Source organism: Solea solea, chromosome 4 (assembly GCF_958295425.1).
Source record: "Solea solea chromosome 4, fSolSol10.1, whole genome shotgun sequence".
Classification (NCBI taxonomy): Eukaryota; Metazoa; Chordata; class Actinopteri; order Pleuronectiformes; family Soleidae; genus Solea; species Solea solea.
Window position 1 is genome coordinate 905,011 of NC_081137.1, and position 22,275 is coordinate 927,285.

The following is a 22,275-nucleotide window of genomic DNA, read 5'->3' on the forward strand; positions in this document are numbered from 1 at the left end:
AATAAATCGATAAATGTTTGGTGGATGAATGTGATGTTTCGGGTCCAATGAAACATTGATATTTATTTATTTAGCAGGTACATATTATAAATAAATAGGGAGAACGCAAGTGATTGTGTTTCATAATATCTCAGAAAATATCAATAGAACGTGTAACAACAACTCATTTAAGAAACAAAGAAACATTTATGTCATATTCATGAAATTACTTTTAATTATTCTCATTGAAAACATTTGCTTATTTTTTTAGCAGCAGGGCTGTTGTAATGGGGTGGGCAGAGCTGAGGGGCCGAGGGGCCCCTCCACAGCAGTCCACCTGTTCACAAACATTATAATAATAGTCATAATAATAATAATCATAACAATAATAATAATAATAAGGATCAGATAGATTCAATCTGTCAGGTTTTGCGATATATCGGTCAGTGATGGTGGATTTAAAGGGACAGTGAACTCAGTGATTTTAGCTGTGAGGTTTGGTGTGGGAGCTCGATCGCTGTCACAGCACAGCGTTGCTTCAACTCGCTCGTTTCTCCGCTCCGTTTTGCGACTTCTTCTTGCTGAAGATGACGACGATCTTCTCCCGCACCACTTTGATCTGCAGGCCGTAGATGACGGCGTTCATGGCGGGCGGGACCACGTGGAACAGGACGGAGGCGAGCTTCCTGTGCTGGGAGAGCTGCGGGAAGCGGTGCAGGATGAGGATGACGTTGCCCGACAGCAGCAGGATGACGTAGACGGCGAGGTGCGACGCACACGTCTGCAGCGCGCGGCCGCTCAGCGCCGCGTCCCTGCGGCTCAAGCACACCGTGGCGATGCGCAGGTACGTGAGCGTGACGGCGGAGAGGGAGCACGCCATGGTGGACGCGGCGGTGCCGAGGCCGTACACATGGTTGATGAGGACGTTCTCGCAGGAGAGCTTGAACAGCGAGGCGTTGTCGCAGAACGGGTTCCTAATGATGTGTCTGCACCGTGACAGGCGCGCACTGAGGGCCACCAGCGCCGCCACCATCACGAAGGCAGCCGCCCACGCCCACGCCGACAGCGCCACCACCATCCTGTTGCTCATGATGGCGGCGTAGCGCAGCGGCTTGCAGATGGCCAGGTAGCGGTCGAACGCCATGATCGTGAGCACGTTGTGTGACGTGGCTCCGTGGAAGTGGGCACAGAACGCCTGCACTACGCACTGATGGTAGTGAACGTAGCGCTGAGTCAGCGGCGTGAAGACGTCCATCAGCAGGTGAGGGATGACGGTCGATGCCCCGAACGCGTCGTTCACGCTCATGTTGCAGAAGAGCAGGTACATGGGCTGATGGAGGCTGCGCTCGGTGGCGATCAGCAGCACCAGGCCGAGGTTTGACACCATGATGAAGACGTAGATGAGGAGGAGGAGGACGAAGGCGGGGACGGAGGACTGGGGCGTGACCCTCAGCCCCTCCAGGAGCAGGATGTCCACACCCACTGTTATATTCTCCATCAGCAGAGTGGCGGCGCGGGTCACATGATCATAACATCTGAGAGAGGAGAAAGAGAAACACGACATGTCACAGATTTACTGACTCATATAAACACTAGATATGAAGATGAATTCAAACATTTTACTTTCTCTTTCCATCTTTATCACCTAGAACAAAACGTAAACGTGGCATATTATAATATTCCTGATAATAATGATGTATTTCTTCATTCATACACATGTTTGACACTCACTTGACATAATCTACGTCAGTTTAAATTTAAGATGTTTTTATCTCACTGTTAGACAGACAGTTTCTCTCCCACACCAAAGTCCATAGAGAAAATCAGTGATTTTAGCTGGCTGGGACACTGGAGCTGCTGGGCTACTGCTGCCTCGTGTGGTCACTTTGTGTCACTGAGGTCAATCTGAACAAAGGATTTCAAAAGCCGAATTGACAAAAAAAGACATTTGAACTTAGTGATGGAGGCAGGAGTGGATCAACAACTCCTGTGAACTCCTGTGTGCTGTGATGTTGAAATTACTGATTTTCTCTATGGGGTTTGGTGTGGGAGAGTGAGGGGTTTACAAACTTCATTTTCAGACTTTGGCCTCTGTCTTCCACTAAAGTAACAGAGTCATCAGATAACAAAGCAGTACACAGTATACATAGTATAGAACTCAACAACTGAAGAAATACAGGGGAAGTACTTTGCCAAATATGAACTTGTTGTGTTGTAATTGTACAAAAAAGAGACGCGAGAATCGTCTATAAAGAGATGAATTCAGAACAAGAACAATACCTGCTGGTAGTTTTCTCTCATATTTAGTTGTAAGATCACTATTGGAAACGTAGAGGATCATCTAAACTTGGCGAAATGTAAGCACATAAGCCCAGTTCTTTGAATATGGACTACATATTTGAAATAAATTGTCTTTTATGTTTTGTAAATGTCGATCATTTTAGTATTTATTGATTTACTAACAGAGAATATACATATACACACGTCATATGGATGATCAGGAGAACTGACAGTTATTTTCTTCACTGGTTAAAAATGTACAGATTAGTAGATTGTAATATTTTGTAAATGACATTTTGCCTTCATTTGAACTTGTGTAACAACAGATCATTCTGAAGAGATTATTCTCATTGTTCATGCATGTTTTCTTGTGTGTGTGTGTGTGTGTGTGTGTGTGAGTGAGTGTGTTTGCTTCGTTTGAGGAGTGAAATAAAAAAACATACATGAGGAAGAGGAGTAAATCTCATGTGATCAACCATCATATCTGATGCAAAAATCGAATAAATTTAAATAAAGACATTCTTCATCAAAGTGTTTCACTTCAGAGTAGAATGTGGAATATTATGAGTATTTCAAATATATGAAATATAAATACAAAAACAGAGAGTTTGTTTTTCAAGATTCAAGATTCAAGATTCAAGATTCAAGATTCTTTATTGTCATTATGCAAGCATAACAAAATTTCCTCCCGAGACTCTCAGCAAACATTGAAGCAAACATTTTTCATGATGAGGCTGCACAGGTGTGTGTGTGTGTGTGTGTGTCACCTGTGTGTGTGTCTCTCCACAGACGCTGATGTCTCTGCTTCTTCTTGGTCTCATTTATTCAGACTCAGTGACGGTGAATGTGATCACATGATCACGTGAAAATCAAACATGTGATTAGCAACACGCTATTAAAGGCCTCATAGACCGGAAGCTCCAATTAGCGCTGCGTTTGTGTGTGTGTATCTGCGTCATTACCTCGTTTATGAAACCCTAAAGTTTCAGAACAACAGTTCAGCCACTGCTGAGAAAATAGTGTTGTATTGTTTTCCTGGGCTCTGCGAAGCGGATCGGCACTTCCTTAATTTGATGTCGTCATCAGAAATCCTCACCACTCCTCTCACCACCGTAGCACCTCCCTGTGCGGGCACTAGTCCGGGCACATCCGGTTGCGTACATTCATTGCAGCTGAAGTGTTTTTAGCATGAAGCTGAAGTGTTGTTAGCTTGTGTTGTTAGCATGAAGCTCAAGTGGTGTTTGTTTACGTTGGTAGCATCAAGCTCTACTGTTGTTCGCGTGTGTTGTTAGCATGAAGCTCTAGTGTTGTTCGTGTAACAGGGTCAGTTACTACACTATATTTTTTTAAGGTACTGCAATTTATTGAATACCTGATATTTATTTTATTTGCTTTTTTATTTTAAATTGCACAAAATGTATGTTTTCAGTTTTTATTTTTATATTTTACCCTGACACGGCAGGTTAAGTTGTCATGTGGAACCTTCATGATTTTCTGTCCCCCACGTTCACTTTTGAGGTGCCCACCCAGTATTTAAGGGTGTGTCTGCCCTCACCTCTCCCCTTCTGCTGCTGCATGTTGTGGGAGAGGTACGTGATGTGCGCTTGTGTGATTTCTGTATTGTTTAGCATTGTCATTATGCTAATATGGAGATTATCATGCTAAATTTGACAAGCTGTACATGTTTATTTTATAGAGGGCACGTTTCCCTGTGTTTCACATGCTGATGGGAGTTTTCTTTCACTTGCCTTGTGTCAGAAATAAACAGAGACTACCTCCAAAAGATATTCATCGTACAACGCAGACCGCAAAACTCCACCGGTTACATTCGCATTAAGCCTAAGTGTTGTTAGCATGAAGCCAAAGTGTTGTTTGCTTGTGTTGTTAGCATGCAGCTGAAGTGTTGTTAGCATGAAGCCCAAGTGTTGTTAGCATGAAGCTCCAGTGGTGTTTGTTTACGTTGGTAGCATGAAACTCTACTGTTGTTTGTGTGTGTTGTTCGCATGAAGCCCAAGTGCTGTTAGCATGAAGCCCAAGTGTTGTTTGCTTGTGTTGTTAGCATGCAGCTGAAGTGTTGTTAGCATGAAGCCCAAGTGTTGTTACCATGAAGCTGAAGTGTTGTTTGCTTGTGTTGTTAGCATGAAGCTCTAGGGTTGTCTGCTTGTGTTGTTAGCAAGAAGCTCGTGTTGTTTGCATTAACTTATCATTTTATTAGCATCTGTTGTAAGCATCAAGCTTGTGTTGTTGGCATTAATTTAACGTTTTGTTTGCATATGTTGTTAGCATGAAGCTCAAGTGTTGTTAGATTGTTTGGTTGGCATTAGCCTAAACTTTGGTTAGCTTGTGTTGTGAGCATGAAGCTAACACAGTGTTGAGTTGGAGAAGCTTTAGCTATCGAGGTTTAGCTTGATCATGTTGATTAAACCAGACAAAGGTTTTTGATTCGTTTGAGCTTTTGCACCTTTACTGTCAGAGGTTAAAATAATTACAACATGAGCTACCGTAGCTTCTCAGCTAACGCAGCGACTGAGCTTACATAGCGACCTGTCAAACTACAGAAAGGTCACATGACTGAAGCTTTTCAAAGGTCTCGGCTCACTTTATCTGCATGATTTTTAACCTAAGATCATACATTTTAAGATTGTGTAGCTTGTGTGGTTAGCATGAAGCTCAAGTGTTGTTAGCTTGTGTTGTTAGCATTAAGCTCAAGTGTTTTATCATACATTTTAAGCTGTTGTCATCATCATCATCATCTACCGCTTTATCCTCCACCAGAGGGTCGCGGGGGGTGCTGTGCCAATCTCAGCTACATCGGGGGATAGGCGGGGTACACCCTGGACAGTTCGCCAGTCCATCGCAGGGCCACACACAGATACAGACAAACAACCATTCACTCTCACACTCACTCCTATGGTCAATTTAGAGTGTTCAATTTACCTATCCCCACATTGCATGTTTTTGGACTGTGGGAGGAAGCCGGGGAACCCGGAGAGAACCCACGCACACAGAACATGCAAACTTGCTCCATGCAGAAAGGCCCTTGTTCCAACCGGTGCTCGAACCCGGGTCTTCTCGCTGCAAGGCGCGAGTGCTAACCACTACACCACCGTGTGGCCCATTTTAAGCTGTTGTTGTCATTTAAATTTGGCTGAATGGTTGAAAAATAAATGTTTAGGGTGAAATAAACCCAGACCAGTTGTTTACTGTTTAACAGGCACTTTAATAAAAAATGAAAAATGTTAACATTTCATTGTCGTAGTTTTGCTGCTGAACATGATGAAGATTTTCTGTCGCACCACTTTGATCTGCAGTCTGTAGATGATGGCGTTCAGGGCGGGCAGAACCACGTGGAACATGATGGAGGCCAGTTTGCGTTGACGACGGAGCCCGACACGAGCATGATGACGTAGACGGCGAGCTGAGTGGTGCAGGTCTGCAGTGCACGGCCGTTCAGGGTCGCGTTCCTGCTGCTCAGATAGACCATGATAAAGACATAGATGAGGAGGAGGAGGATAAAGGCAAGGATGGTGGACTGGGGCGTGACCTTTAACCCCTCCAGGAGCAGGATGTCCGTCTGGTTCTCCATCGCTCAGAGGCTGAGGTGAGCTCACCTGATAAACACAAGAGAGCGTGAACGTGGGAATATGAAAGCTAACATTTCCAACGAGGACATGTCTATTACCTGAAACACACACACGCACACTTGTTTTTATATGATAGCGAGGACACATCACTGACATCATGCAGGTCTTAACCCTGAGAAAAATGTCCTCACACTCTGGTTTCTGTGACTTCATAGGACATGACACCGTCCTGCAGACTGACGCTAACATGTCTTCACACAAACCTGATGTTTTTGTCCCCATCAGGAAAACAAGTGTGTAAAGAGATTTCGGTCCTCACAACATGCATAATATGTGGAACACACACATATTTAAGTGTATGAACAGTGAAGCCTGACTTGAAGAAGAAGAAGAAGAAGAAGATCATTTATATCAAACATGTGATAAAAATCCCCCCAAAAATGAATTTCACTGAGGCAAACACCCTGGATATGAGATCTGTTTGGTTGATGAAATGTCAAAGATATTCAGTTTATGTCATTATGTCACTTTAGACAACTTTTAACACTCTCTAACACTCTCTCACTCTCTCTAACTCTCTAAATCTCTAAATCTCACCTTATGGAGACAAAAAATCAGGTCCGCATGAAGGTCATTTTAAGGTGAAGACATGTTAGAGTAAGTCTACAGGCGATAAATGTTAAGTCCTCGTAATGTCCTCTGAAGTCATGGAAACCAGACTCTGTGTGTGTGTGTGTACTTGTACTTATATCTTTTATGAGGTCCAAAAAACTGAATAAGCTATGTTTGTGAGGACATTTTGACCTTGTTTGGACATTTTGTCAGTTAATGCAACACTAATAATGATAAGTATGTTAATCCGACTAAGACCAGCTTGATTTTAGTCGGACTAACGTGTTTATGGGGCATTAATTAAACTGAATTATTCTCTTAGTCCGACTAAAATCAGACTTTTAACATGCATTATCATACACACTGACTGTCATCCTGGTGTTGAAGGTAAGACATGGTTTGTTCCTGAACAAGAACCCGAGCTTTGCTTTCAATCTGGGATTTAAGGGAATTAAGATTCACAGACATTTATGAGAGTCCACCAACTGGACAGGGACACGTTTTGTGGACAAAAAAGACGGCACTTTCTTTTTGTTTTTGAAAAACAGCACAGCAGCTTTCTTTCATCGACATTCAGCACCAGTTTATTTGATTTAATCTCAGTTTTATTCACACATCATCCACGTGAAATACAGTTTATATACAGTCGACATTTTCACTGTGACTCCGAGGAAGCGATTTAAACTTGTTGATAAAGCAGCGACGGGCGAGACGTTGGCCAGACATACAACAACATATAATATATGTACAAACAGACAGATAATCCCAGCACTCGGGTTACATTAGATTAGCAGGTGAGTTGAAGATATAAGAGCAAATGTTTGCAGGTCAACATTAACGTCGGAGCATTTCTTGATATAATCAGAAAATGAATTGCCTTTTTGGACATTCTGGTGCATGACACAAGCAGTTTGAGACGGAATACGTCTGATATATTTATACACACATATGTGTATATATACTGATTCTCACTTTTAATGCCTTATAGATCACACTGTGTCAAAATTTGGGTGGAACACTTAAAGATCTACTATACCATAACTATAATTAAACTTCAGAAAAGAGCAATTAGAATAATAAATAAAGTGGGAGAATCAGTTTTTCTTTCACGTCAGAATTTCTAAAACACCAGAGATCATTTTGTGATGTGGTCGAAATAAAACTCCTGATTCTTTAACTCGAAGAGAAGGAAAGTTATAATTGACAAACTGTGAATGAATTACAGTTTACAATGCAAACTGAAAGTCCAGCGCTATAATTGTGAGCGCGATGTTTTCTGAACATTTCTGATTGTCTTCGGTTTTTCCTAGTGTAGCAGTATGAGCGTATGTAGCTCCTCCTCTCGTGAGTGTTGTTACTACTACAAGAAGGTACGTCTGTATATTGTGAAATATAACCAACTTAATTGTAACGTACGTAGCGGTGGTTAATAATGTTCTTTTGATTAGGTGATCTTAACCATCTAACAGCCGCTGCTGCTTTGTAGCCACTGAGTTTTGGTTCGTGTTGGTGGCCGCTGCGGGCTCGTGTGGCGTCATTCGGTGGCCGTCGGAAACTTTACCGCCGACTGCCAGCCCAAGCATACGCCGGGCCAAAGCGATCGTTCGGCTGCAGCCCCGCACAACTGTTTTTACCGGGGATTTTCCCCCTTATACGGAGCGAGTGTGTGTGTGTGGGAGAAAGTGTGCAATATTGTTTTTGGGTATTGTGTCTGGGTTAAATGGGATTTTGTTTATGTAATTTTATTTAGTTAATTTCAAGATTGTGTTTTGTAATTTAAGTAATTTGATTTTGTTTTGGTTTTCTTTCATTTTCTCTTTCCTTGTCAGTAGTGAAGTTATGTGATTTATTTAGGCCTGTGACCTGCCCGTGTTTAGTTCTGTTTTGCTTTTGTTTTGAATGTATGAATCCCCACTAATTTGTTATTATCCTCCTCCTGTTTCAGTTGCTGTAGGCCGGTGGTGGTGGTGCTGGTGGTCTGGTGGTGGCATCCTCCCGTCTTGTCTTGCTGTGTCCCTGGGAGCGGGTTTTCGTCACTGAGAGGGTCTGCCACGTGTGCTTGGTGATTATTGTGGTGTTTTTCTTTGGTGGATCCCTCCCCTGCCCTAGCCTTCGTCCACTCACTTTGGCCTCAGCCCTGTTAAGGTTCTTTTCCCCCCATTTTTGTTGGTGTGAATGAGTTTTATTGAAGTTTTTAGGATTATTGTTTAATAAAAGAAACATATGTTAACTTGGAACCACGTCTCTTGCCCCCTCAGTAACCCGAACTGTGTGCCTTTATAATATTACCTAGTAATTCCCTGGGTGAAATTCCCGGGGTGGCGTTGTCGAGCTTCTAATAATTTCTTACTTTATCGCCTACCCGCGCCACACTAGTTTTGTACAGGATTCAGGCAAAAAGAAGCCACGTTCTTGGCATATTTACAGACAGGAGTATTAGGCCACAGGTAAAAAAGACTTTTTGAAAGAAAGAAAAGTAAATTTAGAATCAGAATTCTGACTTTAAAATGTTCTACTCTTCCATTTTCATAATTTGCTGTGTTTAAAATGATCATAAAGGTACAGCTTTCTTAGGCTGAAACAGTTTCAACAGAAATTTCCGGATCTCTTTTGACTGAACGCCGTAAATGAGTGGGTTGAGGCTGCCGGGGACCAGGTGAAACAAAATGACCGACAGCTTCCTGTACTCTGAGTACTGGGGGAATCGGTGCAGGATGATGACGATGAAGCCGCTGATCAGCATGATGAGATACAACACCAGGTGAGTGCTGCAGGTCTTCAGGGCCTTGCTGTTCAGAGACTTGTTCTTGCTGGTAAGACAAACCACGCTGATCTGCGTGTACGTGAGGACAATGCTGCCGATGGACGACGAGAACAGCACCACGGTGAACGTGAGGCCGTAGATGTTGTTGATGAACACGCTCTCGCAGGAGAGCTTGAACAGCGAGACGTTGTCACAGAAAGGGTTCGTGACCAGAGTCCTGCATCGGTTCAGCCGGATGGTCAGGCCGAGCAGAATCCCGACCAGAACAAAGGCCACGCCCCAAGCGGACGCCGTCAGCTTCACCACCGTCTTGTTGGTCATGATGGCGGCGTAGCGCAGGGGGTTGCAGATGGCCACGTATCTGTCGAAGGCCATGATCATGAGCACCGTGTGGGACGTGGTGCCGAACATGTGCGAGGTGAACGCCTGGAGCACGCACTCGTAGTAGCTGATGAGGCGCTCGGACGGCGGCCGCAAAATGTCCGAGAGCAGCCGCGGCACCATGATGGAGTTCCCGACGATGTCGTTGACGGGCAGGTTGCAGAAGAGCAGGTACATGGGCTGGTGCAGGTTCTCGTCGATGAAGACCAGGACCACGATGCCCACGTTCATGAGGATGATGAGCAGGTAGGAGAGCAAGAAGAAGAAAAAGACCGGGTACACAGAGACCTCTGTGACCTTCAACCCCTCCAGCTGCAGGGTGATGCTGTTGAATGTGTAGTTTTCCATCAGCCTGGAACAGAACAGAAGAGGTTTTCATGATCAGCGCTTGTCATCAAAACTAACACAAGTTAAAACGCTGACATTTAAATGATGTTTTTTTTTTACTTTTGTTCGTCTTCCTGTTCATGAAGTTGTCAAACGATCAGAGCTTTCAAACAACTTCTGCTAAAAGACCGACCTGATCTCAGCTTTTATAGAACTCTCAACAACAGGGGACGTGACACTATCTCTGCGTCGCCTTTGCGGTTACCATAGAGACCGTTAACAGCCAGAGTTAACTCAGACGAACTAACTCATGAAGGGTGGCTGTAAACACCATCAGCACAAAATGTCAACTCACTGACGGAGGCAGCAGTGGATCGAGCTAAAATTGATTTTCTGATTTTCTCTATGGACTTTGGTGTGGGAGAGTGAGTGGTTTACAAACTTCAGTTTCCCTTCCCGTGAAAAAGTCTGTGTAACAGTGAGATAAAGACTTGAACGTGTTCAGAAGATGTCATACATGTGTTTTGATGCTGATTGTATTCAGTTCAAAAGGCTCAAGCAACAGGAAATTCAGTGATTTTAACATCACAGCACACAGGAGTTGTTGATCCACTGCTGCCTCTGTCACTAAGGTCACGTGTTTGTTAGCATGCAGCTGAAGTGTTGTTAGCATGAAGCCCAAGTGTTGTTAGCATGAAGCTCAAGTGGTGTTTGTTTACGTTGGTAGCATGAAGCTCTACTGTTGTTTGCGTGTGTTGTTAGCATGAAGCTCTAGTGTTGTCTGCTTGTGTTGTTAGCAAGAAGCTCAAGTGTGGTTAGCATGAAGCTCAAGTTGGGTTTGTTTATGTTGCTAGCATCAATCTCTAGTGTTGTTTGCTTGTGCTGTTAGCATGGAACTCAAGTGCTGTTAGCATTTGCCTAACGTTTTGTTAGCTTGGATTATTAGCATGAAGCTCAAGTGTTGTTAGCATCTGTTGTTAGCATGAAGCTCTACTGTTGTTTGCATTAACTTAACATTTTATTAGCATCTGTTGTAAGCATCAAGCTTGTGTTGTGTTGTTAGCTTGTTTGGTTGGCATTAGCCTAAACTTTGGTTAACTTGTGTTGTGAGCGTGAAGCTAACACAGTGTTGAGTTGGAGAAGCTTTAGCCTGATCATGTTGATTAAACCAGACGAAAGTTTTTGATTTGTTTGAGCGTCTGCACATTTACTCTCAGAGGTTAAAATAATTACAAGATGAGCTAACGTAGCGACTGAGCTTACAGAGCAAACCTGTCAAATACAGAAAGGTCACATAACTGAAGCTTTTCAAAGGTCTCGGCTCACTTTATCTGCATGATTTTTAACCTAGGATAGTACATTTTAAGATTGTGTAGCTTGTGTTGTTAGCATGTGTTGTTAGCATTAAGCTTAAGTGTTTTATCACAGATTTTAAGCTGTTGTTGTCATTTAAATTTGGCTGAATGGTTGAAAACATTTTTTTTAAGGTGACATAAACCCAGAACAGTTGTTTACTGTTTAACAGGCACTTTAATAAAAATGAAAAATGTTAACATTTCACTGTTGTGGTTTTGCTGCTGAACATGATGAAGATTTTCTGTCGCACCACTTTGATCTGCAGTCCGTAGATGATGGCGTTCAGGGCGGGCGGAACCACGTGGAACATGATGGAGGCCAGTTTGCGTTGGTCCGACAGGAGGGGGAAACGATGGAGGATAATGACGACGGAGCCCGACACGAGCATGATGACGTAGACGGCGAGGTGAGTGGCACAGGTCTGCAGCGCGCGGCCGTTCAGGATCGCGTTCCTGCCGCTCAGACAGACCGCAGCGATCCGCAGGTACGTGAGCGCGACGCTGCCGAGGGAGGAGCCGAGTAGGACGATGGTGTAGCCGAGGCCGTAGATGTTGTTGATCAGGACGCTTTCGCAGGAGAGTTTGAAGAGTGAGGCGTTGTCGCAGAACGGGTTGAAGATAACCCACCTGCAGCGCGTCAGGCGGACGCTGAGGCCCACGAGGATGGACACCAGCAGCAAAGACACAGTCCACGCCCACGCCGACAGCATCGCCACCATCCTGTTGGTCATGATGGCGGCGTACCGCAGCGGGTTGCAGATGGCCATGTAGCGGTCGAACGCCATGATCATGAGCACGGTGTGACACGTGCTCGCGTGCAAGTGGCCACAGAACGCCTGAGCGGCGCAGTCAATGTAGGGGATGAACCGTTCTGTACTCGGGAGGAGGGCGTCGCTCAGCAGGCGAGGGATGAGAGTCGACGCCCCAAACGCGTCGTTCACGCTCATGTTGCAGAAGAGCAGGTACATGGGCTGATGGAGACTGCGCTCGGTGGCGATCAGCAGCACCAGGCCGAGGTTTGACACCATGATGAAGACGTAGATGAGGAGGAGGAGGATAAAGGCGGGGACGGAGGACTGGTGCGGGACCTTTAACCCCTCCAGGAGCAGGATGTCCGTCTGGTTCTCCATCGCTCAGAGGCTGAGGTGAGTTCACCTGATAAACACAAGAGAGCGTGAACGTGGGAATATGAAAGCTAACATTTCAAACTAGCCCCATTAGCTTTCACTGCTAGCTTCACTAACTGAATCTCAAACTCAGGCGTGAAAACTTTACACACAAAGTCAATGCACAGATGAGGCGCGATTGGCGTGCAGTGAAAATCGTGCCCATTGCGTCTGTCACACAAACCAAATTTGACGCTCGAGTTTTCAATCATTTTTGTGTGTGGACACTTTGTGCGTATGGTTGTCGTGAAACAACACAAGACGACGGTGCAACGATGCTTTGGTTGATGGTGTTTAACAGAATTTTATCGTGTTTTACTCAAGTAGCAACACATACTTCACACACTGGTATAGTGACGTTAGATTGAGACAGGGCGAGAGACTCCAGTTATTATGATTTCATTTATTATATATATATATATATATATATATATATATATATATATATATATATATATATATATATATATATTTGATCTTTGTTTTATTTTCTACCCTGGCATATACAGTAGAACAGTATTTCACTTATTTTGCTCCAAGTATTTTCCTCCAAGAGGGAGCCCACATACCACTGGTTGTACATGCACCCAAGTTTGAGAACCATGGTTATAGATAATTAAAAAAAAACAGTTTAGAATCCAATGGCGTGAAAAAATAAGATTGTTCTTTTGACTGTTCGTACCATGTAAACAGGATTATTACTGTTATTGTCATTTCTATTAATAGAATATCATCCACTTTAATTGAAATATCCCAGTTACACAGTGAATTTGAACATGTCATGAACGACGGTGAAACTGAAGTTTACACACACAAACAGAGACAGTGAAGTATTCACTTAAGATCAGATAAGATAAGAATTTCTTGTCATGAAGGAACTTTGTCTTGTAACACACATACACCACAAACATGTTTTTATGTCTTAGTGAGGACACATCATAGACATAACCCCTTACCTTAACCTTAACCTTAAACCTAAAACTAGGTCTTAACCCTATAAAAAGTATTAATACATCTTAAATACAAGTCCACAAACGTAGTAATAAATCAGAAACTGGCTTCGTGAGACGTTCAGTGTCACCTCATAAACCTGTCACATTTCACCTCAACTCACCACTTCACCTTCAGGAAAATTCATCCGCGGACGTGACCTTGAACGCCTCACACAGCTGCGGCTTTACCACTTCACCTGCGGCTTCACCACTTCACCTGCTAATGTGTTGACGTTCAAACTAAAGATCGTTTCCTATGATTTTCTCAATCTAAACTTCACACAAAGCAACAACTTCATCTTCATTCATTCATCATTTATTTTTTTTGAATGAAAGTATAATTTTTTCTTTGTAGTGTTTCATTTGAATGTGTATGATGATTTTATTATTACTCATGTTTTTAAAATGTTTCCATTATAAAATACATAACTAATATTTCAGTTCTTTTTAAATTGTTTATATATTTAAATTACATATTTATTTATTTTATTTATAATGATTTAAAATATTCCCTTTTTTTCCGTCCATATTTTACCGTTATAAAATATCATTTGGCTGAAAACAAACAATATTATTCAAATTCGACTTCCATTGATAATTATTACGTATAACTATTCATAATTTACCTTGGAAAGAAATACTGTGGCTAAAAATAAATAATAATATATTCAGTTGTTTTATTTTAATTAATGTAAATTATTTAAATTGTACTTAAAAAAAATTGCCATTTAAAAAAATATTTAGTGGCTGAAAACATAGAAAGAATATCTGTAGTTGTTTAGGTAAATTATTCAAAATTAACTTGGGTAAAAAATATCACTTGTTTTATTTCAATAAATGTAATTCATTCAAATTCTACCTAAAATGTTACCGGTTTAAAAATGTTTTGTGGCTACTTTTGTTAAAATGATGCACTGTGTGTTTGTGTGTGTGTGTGTCACACGCTCACCTCTGGTCACATGAACGTCCTCCACGCTCACCTGTCGGAGGTCGGGACTTTATACGCCCAGCGACTTTTACAACACCTCCCCAGGCCGCTTGTCGCCTGGCAACCACAAACGTCGTCATCAATGACGTCATCCACGTTGCGTTTCCGTTGTTTATAACAGGAAGTCACGGTGTTTCCCATATTTCAATCATTTAGACGTGTGAACAGCGAAGAAGAGGAAGAGTCGAGCTTCAAAGATGCAACCAACTTTATTTTTAAAGCATTTTTTAAACCAAAACAAATAAGAAAATAATGTCAATGTCTTTTTTGGGTCATTGGTTAACTCGCTAAATATAACAACAAAGTCCCCGTCTTTCTTTCATTTCCCTTGACGCGGTTCATTCTGTCTCTGTTTCTGTTCTTATAATCTGGAACGTGTACAACGTCTGCTTCTCTGTCTTTGGTGTAACGTTACAGCACCACATACAGGCCTGGCATATGTACTGCAGCGTGTTTCAGTCACATGGAGCTCTTGTGTTGTTAGCATTTATCTAAAGTTTTGTTAGCTTGTGTTGTGCACTTGGATTGTTAGCATGAAGATCAAGTGTTGTTAGCATGAAGCTAACACAGTGTTGAGCTGGAGATGCTAACAAGGTTTAGGTTGTTCATGTTATTTAAACCAGATGGAGGTTTCGATTCATCTGAGCGTCTGCACCTTTAAAAGGAGGTTAAAATATTTACAAGATAAGCTAACGTAGCTGCTGAACTAACGTATCTACTGAGCTCACATAGCGACCCGTCAAACCACAGAGAGGTCACAAGACTGAAGCTTTTCAAAGGTCTCACCTGACTTTATCCCAATGATTTTGAACCTAATATCGTACATTTTAAGATTGTGTAGCTTGTGTTGTTAGCATGAAGCTCAAGTGTTGTTAGATTGTGTTGTAAGCATGTAGCTCAAGTGTTTCATCATAAATTTTAAGCTGTTGTCATTTAAATTTGGCTGAATGGTTGAAAAATAAATTTTTAAGGTGAAATAAACCCAGAACAGTTGTTTACTTTTTAACAGGCACTTTAATAAAAATGAAAAATGTTAACATTTCACTGTCGTGGTTTTGCTGCTGAACATGATGAAGATTTTCTGTCGCACCACTTTGATCTGCAGTCCGTAGATGATGGCGTTCAGGGCGGGCGGAACCACGTGGAACATGATGGAGGCCAGTTTGCGTTGGTCCGACAGGAGCGGGAAGCGATGGAGGATGATGATGACGGAGCCCGACACGAGCATGATGACGTAGACGGCGAGGTGAGTGGCGCAGGTCTGCAGCGCGCGGCCGTTCAGGGTCGCGTTCCTGCCGCTCAGACAGACCGCAGCGATCCGCAGGTACGTGAGCGCGACGCTGCCGAGGGAGGAGCCGAGCAGGACGATGGTGTAGCCGAGGCCGTAGATGTTGTTGATCAGGACGCTTTCGCAGGAGAGTTTGAAGAGTGAGGCGTTGTCGCAGAACGGGTTGAAGATAACCCACCTGCAGCGCGTCAGGCGGACGCTGAGGCCCACGAGGATGGACACCAGCAGCAAAGACACAGTCCACGCCCACGCCGACAGCACCGCCACCATCCTGTTGGTCATGATGGCGGCGTACCGCAGCGGGTTGCAGATGGCCATGTAGCGGTCGAACGCCATGATCATGAGCACGGTGTGACACGTGCTCGCGTGCAAGTGGGCGCAGAACGCCTGAGCGGCGCAGTCAATGTAGGGGATGAACCGTTCTGTACTCGGGAGGAGGGCGTCGCTCAGCAGGCGAGGGATGATGGTCGACGCCCCAAACGCGTCGTTCACGCTCATGTTGCAGAAGAGCAGGTACATGGGCTGATGGAGACTGCGCTCGGTGGCGATCAGCAGCACCAGGCCGAGGTTTGACACCATGATGAAGACGTAGATGAGGAGGAGGAGGATAAAGGCGGGGATGGTGGACTGCGGAGTGACCTTTAACCCCTCCAGGAGCAGGATGTCCGTCAGGTTCTCCATCGCTCAGAGGCTGAGGTGAGTTCACCTGATAAACACAAGAGAGCGTGAACGTGGGAATATGAAAGCTAACATTTCAAACTAGCCCCATTAGCTTTCACTGCTAGCTTCACTAACTGAATCTCGCTAAATCTGTCGCGACATGGGAAATCTTAAACAAGACTTTGTCCAGACGACGGTTTCTTCTCTGCACATGTTTCCACAACAGAGAGAGCAACAATGCTTTGGCTGATGGTGAAAAGAAATGCTATATTACTTCTGTTTAAAACCCGGCGACTAGCGGCCAGCGCTCCCGTCACTGTGTCACAAAATGATGCCGCGGCGCAGTAGACACGGGGTGACGCGACAAATCGCGTTCGGTGTGAGCACGGCATCAATCACGTTGTTTTCAATTACTTCATAGCTCCCTCTCAACGTGAGCGACCCAAACTCGTTCCGTCCTTCAGACTCCGCTTGACACAGTCACTGAACTGAAATACCACTGAACGTGGTCGTGATCAGGCTCACGATTGATCTTTGGATATCAGCAGCGCTGTCTCTAAATACACCAGACTCCTCTGTTAATGTTGACATTTTAGACATTTGCTTTGCTGAATGTTGGAGATTAACGATTTTTAAGTGTTTTGAACTTTGAGCTACAATTTGGACATTGTTGGCTTTGATTCTTGTGTTGGGCGTCGCACTCATGACTCTTTGGAACTTTAAGTAGATTTTGGAACTTAAGTTAGATTTTGGAACTTAAGATAGATTTTGGAACCTAAGGTAGATTTTAGAATTATAAGTAGATTTTGGAACTTTAAGTAGATTTTGGAATTATAAGTATATTTTAGAATTATAATTAGATTTTGGAATTTTAAGTAGATTTTAGAATTATAATTAGATTTTAGAATTATCAGTAGATTTTGGAATTCTAAGTAGATTTTGGAACTTAAAGTGGATTTTAGAATTATAAGTAGATTTTGGAATTCTAATTCGATTTTGGAACTTTAAGAAGATTTTGGAATTATAAGTAGATTTTGGAACTTTCGAATTATAAGTAGATTTTCGAATCATAAGCAGATTTTGGAATTCTAAGTAGATTTTGGAACTTAAAGTAGACTTTGGAGCTATAAGTAAGATTTTTAAGTCTTTTTCACTGATCTACAGTTGGACATTTTTGGCTTTGATTCTTGTGTCGGACATCGCGCTCATGACTCTTCAGTGACGACACTCTCTGACCTCTGATCAGTGTCCGTCAATCTGTTGACAAACGGCAGTATTTGAACCTCAGGTGTATCTGCCGGCTGCTCCCATATATAATGTATATTTACAAATATAATCGTCTTGTGCAGCTGAATGTTGCATATTTACAGGTATAAATGCAAGTGAACACTTTTGACTTTTGCAATTGAAACTCAAAACTCCAGCACCAGCACATTAAGACAGAGTGACAGACGAGGTGACTCTAATTATTATGATTCCTTTAGTTATTTGTTTCATTTTCTACCCTGGCATTTACAGTAAAACAGTATTTCTATTATTTTCCTCCAAGTACCAGCAGAGGGCGCCCACGTACCACTGGTTATACAGGCACTGCAGTTTGAGAACCATGGTAATAGATATTCATATATATATATATATATATGTTAATACTTACAGAACATAAGAGTGACAAAAAACAAGTTCAGAATTCAAAAACAGAGACAGGGATGTTTTCACTGAAGATAAGATAAGGTAAGGTAAGACTTTATTGTCATGAAGGAACTTCCACCCACACACACCACAAACATGTTTTTATGTCTTAGTGAGGACACGTCAGAGACATAACCCCTTACCTTAACCTTAACCTTAAACCTAAAACCAGGTCTTAACCCTATAAAAAATATTAATATAGCTTAAATACAAGTCCAAAAAGTAGTAATAAATCAGAAACTGACTTTGTGAGACGTTCAGTGTCACCTCGTAAACCTGTCACATTTCACCTGAACTCACCACATCACCTTCAGGAAAATTCATCCTCAGACGTGACCTTGAACGCCTCACACAGCTGTGGCTTCACCACTTCACCTGCTCACATGTTGACGTTTAAACTAAAGATCGTTTCTTACGATTTTCTCAATCTAAACTTCACACAAAGCAACAACTTCATCTTAATTTATTCATCATTTATTATTTTGAATAAAAACACAACTTTTTTCATTGTAGCGTTTTAATTTGAATGTCTCCGATGATTTTATTATTTTTCATGTTTTTAAAATGTTTCCATTTAAAATACATAACTAATATTTCAGTTATTTTTAAGTTGTTTATATATTCAAACTACATATTTAATTATTTAATTTATAATAATTTAAAATATTCGCTTTTTTTCGTCCATATTTTACCGTTAAAATATTTTGTGACTGAAAAACAATATTTATAGTTGTTTTAATTAACTATTGATAGTTATTGTAAAATAAATAGTTGTGGCTAAAAAATAAATAATAATATATTCAGTAGTTTTATTATCATGAATGTAAATTATTTAAATTGTACTTAAGGTTTTTGCCATTAAAAATATATATATTTGTAGTTGTTTTCTATTTATGTATATTGTTCAAAATTTTACTTCATATTTTCACTTGTGTTTTTATTCATATAAATTATTAAAAATTTGACTTCATATTTTAACATTTTGGGCAAAAAACTAAAAATAAAGAATATTTTATTTGTTTTTTCTATTTAAGTAAATTATTCAAAATAGACTTGAGTGAAAACTATCACTTGTTTTATTTTAATGGATGCAATTTATTCAAATTCTACTATTCTAAAAATATTTTGTGGCTAATTTTGTTAAAATGATGCGTGTGTGTGTGTGTGTGTCTCACACGCTCACCTCTGCTGACATGAACGTCCTCCACGTTCACCTGAAGGGAGTCAAGACTTTATATGCCCAGTGACTTTCTTCACAAAGCTTCCCCAGGCCGTTTTTCGCCTGGCAACCAATAATGACGTCTTCGATGACGTCCCAACCACGATGATTCCCATATGTCAATCATTTAGACATGTGTACAGTGAAGAAGAAGAAGAAGAAGAAGAAGAGTCGAGTTTCAAAAATCCAACTTTATTTTGAAAGCATTTTTCATGAGGATCATTAAACAGCTCACGCGGGGCATAAAATACAAATAAAAGTCATGTAAAAAGCCATAAAACATGAGTTAAAAAGATTGTTTATGTTTCCGTGTGGATGTGAGATAAAAGTGCTCTGACGCTTTTCCATGACTCAGTTCCAGCTTGACTCGGCTCGTTTTTTGTGCTTTTCCATCAGTGACAGAACCTGGTGTTTTTGTTCGTTCCTGCTCTGACGAGGTTCAGCTAAGCCGATACTAAAATGTGATGTCGACATACTGCCGGCCATGAGTGCGACGTCCGACACAAAAATCTAAACTATTCTGTTAAAAAGACTTAAAAATCCCTTAAAACATTGACGTTAATCTCCAAAATTTAGCAAAGCAAACGTTTAAAAAATCTCAATATTTTACAGCGATCGTGAGCTGAATCACAACGACGTTCAGTGGTATTTCAGTTCAGTGCTCCGCTCATGCAGGAAGTACTGAATTAATCTTTTTAATTGACTGATTCTAATGATTCTAATGATTCAGTTACACCCAAAACAACTCATTTGTGTGTGTTTGTGTCACATATAAAAACATGTTTCTTGCAGCCGTGTTGTGGTGACTCCGCCCATATTAAGGAGGAACTATGAAGTCATGGAAACCGATACCAAGCCACTTGGAGTCGAGCTGTGTCGTGCCGTGCCGGACCTATGTCGTGGAAAAGCGCCAATATTGGATTATCACATAAACAGCAGGGGTGAGAGGACCCTCCAGAAACCTCCTGCTTCATTTGACCATTACCGCTGCCTTTTTGCCATGAAACAGCACCGCCAGTGTCTGTCTGACCTCCTTCATCTGCAGCCCGTAGATCACGGCGTTCAGAGCGGGCAGCGCCACCTCGCCCAGGATGGCCGCTACCTTCCTGTGGTCGGAGAGCTGAGGGAAGCGGTGCAGGATGACGATGACGAATGCCGACACCAGGAGCAGCACGTAGACGGTGAGGTGGGCGGCGCACGTCTGCAGTGCTTTGCTGTTGAGCGCCTTGCTCCTGCTGCGCGCGCAGACGGCGGCGATCTTCAGGTATGTGAGCGTGACGCTGCAGATGGACGAGCCCAGCAGCAGCACGGTGTAGCCCAGGCCGTACACCTGGTTGACCACGACGCTCTCGCACGAGAGCGCGAAGAGCGAGGCGTTGTCGCAGAACAGGTTGGCGACGACGTGGCGGCAGCGCGTCAGGCGGATGGTGAGGCCGAGGAGAACCGCCACCGGCACCAATGCCGACACCCAGGCGGCGGCCGACAGCGTCGCCACCGCCCTGTTGGTCATGATGGCAGCGTAACGCAGCGGGTCGCAGATGGCCACGTAGCGGTCGAACGCCATGATCATGAGCACGGTGTGCGACGTGCTCCCGTACAGGTGAACACAGAAGGCCTGCACCACGCAGTCCACGTAGCGGATGTAGCGCTCCGACGTGGAGACGAACATGTCCCTGAGGACGTGCGGGATGATGATGGTCGCACCGAACACGTCGTTCACGCTCATGTTGCAGAAGAGCAGGTACATGGGCTGCTGCAGGCTCCGGCTCCGCAGGATCAGCAGCACCAGGCCGAGGTTTGACACCATGATGAAGACGTAGATGAGGAGGAGGAGGATGAAGGCGGGGACGGCCGACTGAGGCGTGACCTTTAACCCCTCCAGGAGCAGGATGCCTGAATGTAAACTCTGGTTTTCCATGTTTCTGGAATCTGTTGAGACGACAGCAGTAACACACTTGCACCTTAATGTCCTCACTTTCCCTTAAGGACCTAACTTTCCGTTTATGTCCTCACTTTCCCTTAAGATCTTCACTTTCCCTTTAATGTCCTCACTTTCCCTGAATGTCCTCACTTTCCCTTAATGTCCTCACTTCATATGGTTTCTAAGTTTAACCTCAACCTCATCCTAATTTTACATTATGAGGACAAAAAGCCCTTTAAAGTCATGAGGACCTAGACAAAATGTCCTCACTTTCCCTTAATGTCTCTATGGTTTATACATTTTTCTGGTCCTCACAAAGAGACACATACAAAGTCACACATACAAACTCGTGCAGCAGTCTCACTGAGGACACTCAAACATAAGACACTCTAACCTTAACCATCACAACTAAATGCCTAACCCCTAAAACCAGGTCTTAATCCCCCAAAAAGCCCTTTAAAGATGTGAGGACCGGCCAAAAACTTAACTTAAAAACCATATGAAGTGAGGACATTTAATGTCCTCACTTCATACAACATGTCTTCACCTTAAAATGTAAAAATTGACATTATAGGGGACTTGATTTTTGTCCCCATGAGGAAGAAAAGTCCTCATGTGATTAAGGTACATGACTATTACCTGAAACACACACACGCACACTTGTTTTTATATGATAGCGAGGACACATCACTGACATCATGCAGGTCTTAACCCTGAGAAAAATGTCCTCACACTCTGGTTTCTGTGACTTCAGAGGACATGACACCGTCCTGCAGACTGACGCTAACATGTCTTCACGCAAACCTGATGTTTACACACTTGTTTTCAGGAAAACAAGTGTGTAAAGAGTTTTCGGTCCTCACAACATGCGTAACACGTGGAACACACACACATTTACAGAGACACATATTTAAGTGTATGAACAGTGAAGCCTGACTTGAAGAAGAAGAAGAATCTCATTATATCAAACATGTGATAAAACCCCCCACAAATGAATTTCACTGAGGCAAAAACCCTGGATATGAGATCTGTTTGGTTGATGAAATGTCAAAGATATTCAGTTTATGTCG

General features: G+C 42.7%; 5 protein-coding genes across 5 annotated transcripts; all 5 read right to left on the reverse strand.

Annotated features, from left to right (window-relative positions):
- Window positions 1–317: 317 nt before the first annotated feature.
- Window positions 318–1,511, reverse strand: LOC131457994 (olfactory receptor 52E8-like). Its single transcript, XM_058626576.1, has one exon. It carries the CDS (start codon window positions 1,475–1,477, stop codon window positions 518–520), a length of 960 nt encoding a protein of 319 aa, XP_058482559.1. The 5' UTR covers window positions 1,478–1,511; the 3' UTR covers window positions 318–517.
- Window positions 1,512–8,405: 6,894 nt separating this feature from the next.
- On the reverse strand, window positions 8,406–9,971 carry LOC131458523 (olfactory receptor 8G17-like). Its single transcript, XM_058627685.1, has one exon. It carries the CDS (start codon window positions 9,946–9,948, stop codon window positions 9,007–9,009), a length of 942 nt encoding a protein of 313 aa, XP_058483668.1. The 5' UTR covers window positions 9,949–9,971; the 3' UTR covers window positions 8,406–9,006.
- A 1,460-nt stretch (window positions 9,972–11,431) lies between these two features.
- Window positions 11,432–12,476, reverse strand: LOC131458575 (olfactory receptor 10H1-like). Its single transcript, XM_058627747.1, has one exon. The coding sequence runs from the start codon at window positions 12,410–12,412 to the stop codon at window positions 11,477–11,479; it is 936 nt and encodes a 311-aa protein (XP_058483730.1). The 5' UTR covers window positions 12,413–12,476; the 3' UTR covers window positions 11,432–11,476.
- Window positions 12,477–15,461: 2,985 nt separating this feature from the next.
- LOC131458630 (olfactory receptor 10H1-like) lies at window positions 15,462–16,418 on the reverse strand. The gene has a single exon (XM_058627822.1). The coding sequence runs from the start codon at window positions 16,395–16,397 to the stop codon at window positions 15,462–15,464; it is 936 nt and encodes a 311-aa protein (XP_058483805.1). The 5' UTR covers window positions 16,398–16,418.
- A 3,195-nt stretch (window positions 16,419–19,613) lies between these two features.
- On the reverse strand, window positions 19,614–21,207 carry LOC131458555 (olfactory receptor 52N5-like). The gene has a single exon (XM_058627729.1). The coding sequence runs from the start codon at window positions 21,200–21,202 to the stop codon at window positions 20,255–20,257; it is 948 nt and encodes a 315-aa protein (XP_058483712.1). The 5' UTR covers window positions 21,203–21,207; the 3' UTR covers window positions 19,614–20,254.
- Window positions 21,208–22,275: the final 1,068 nt, after the last annotated feature.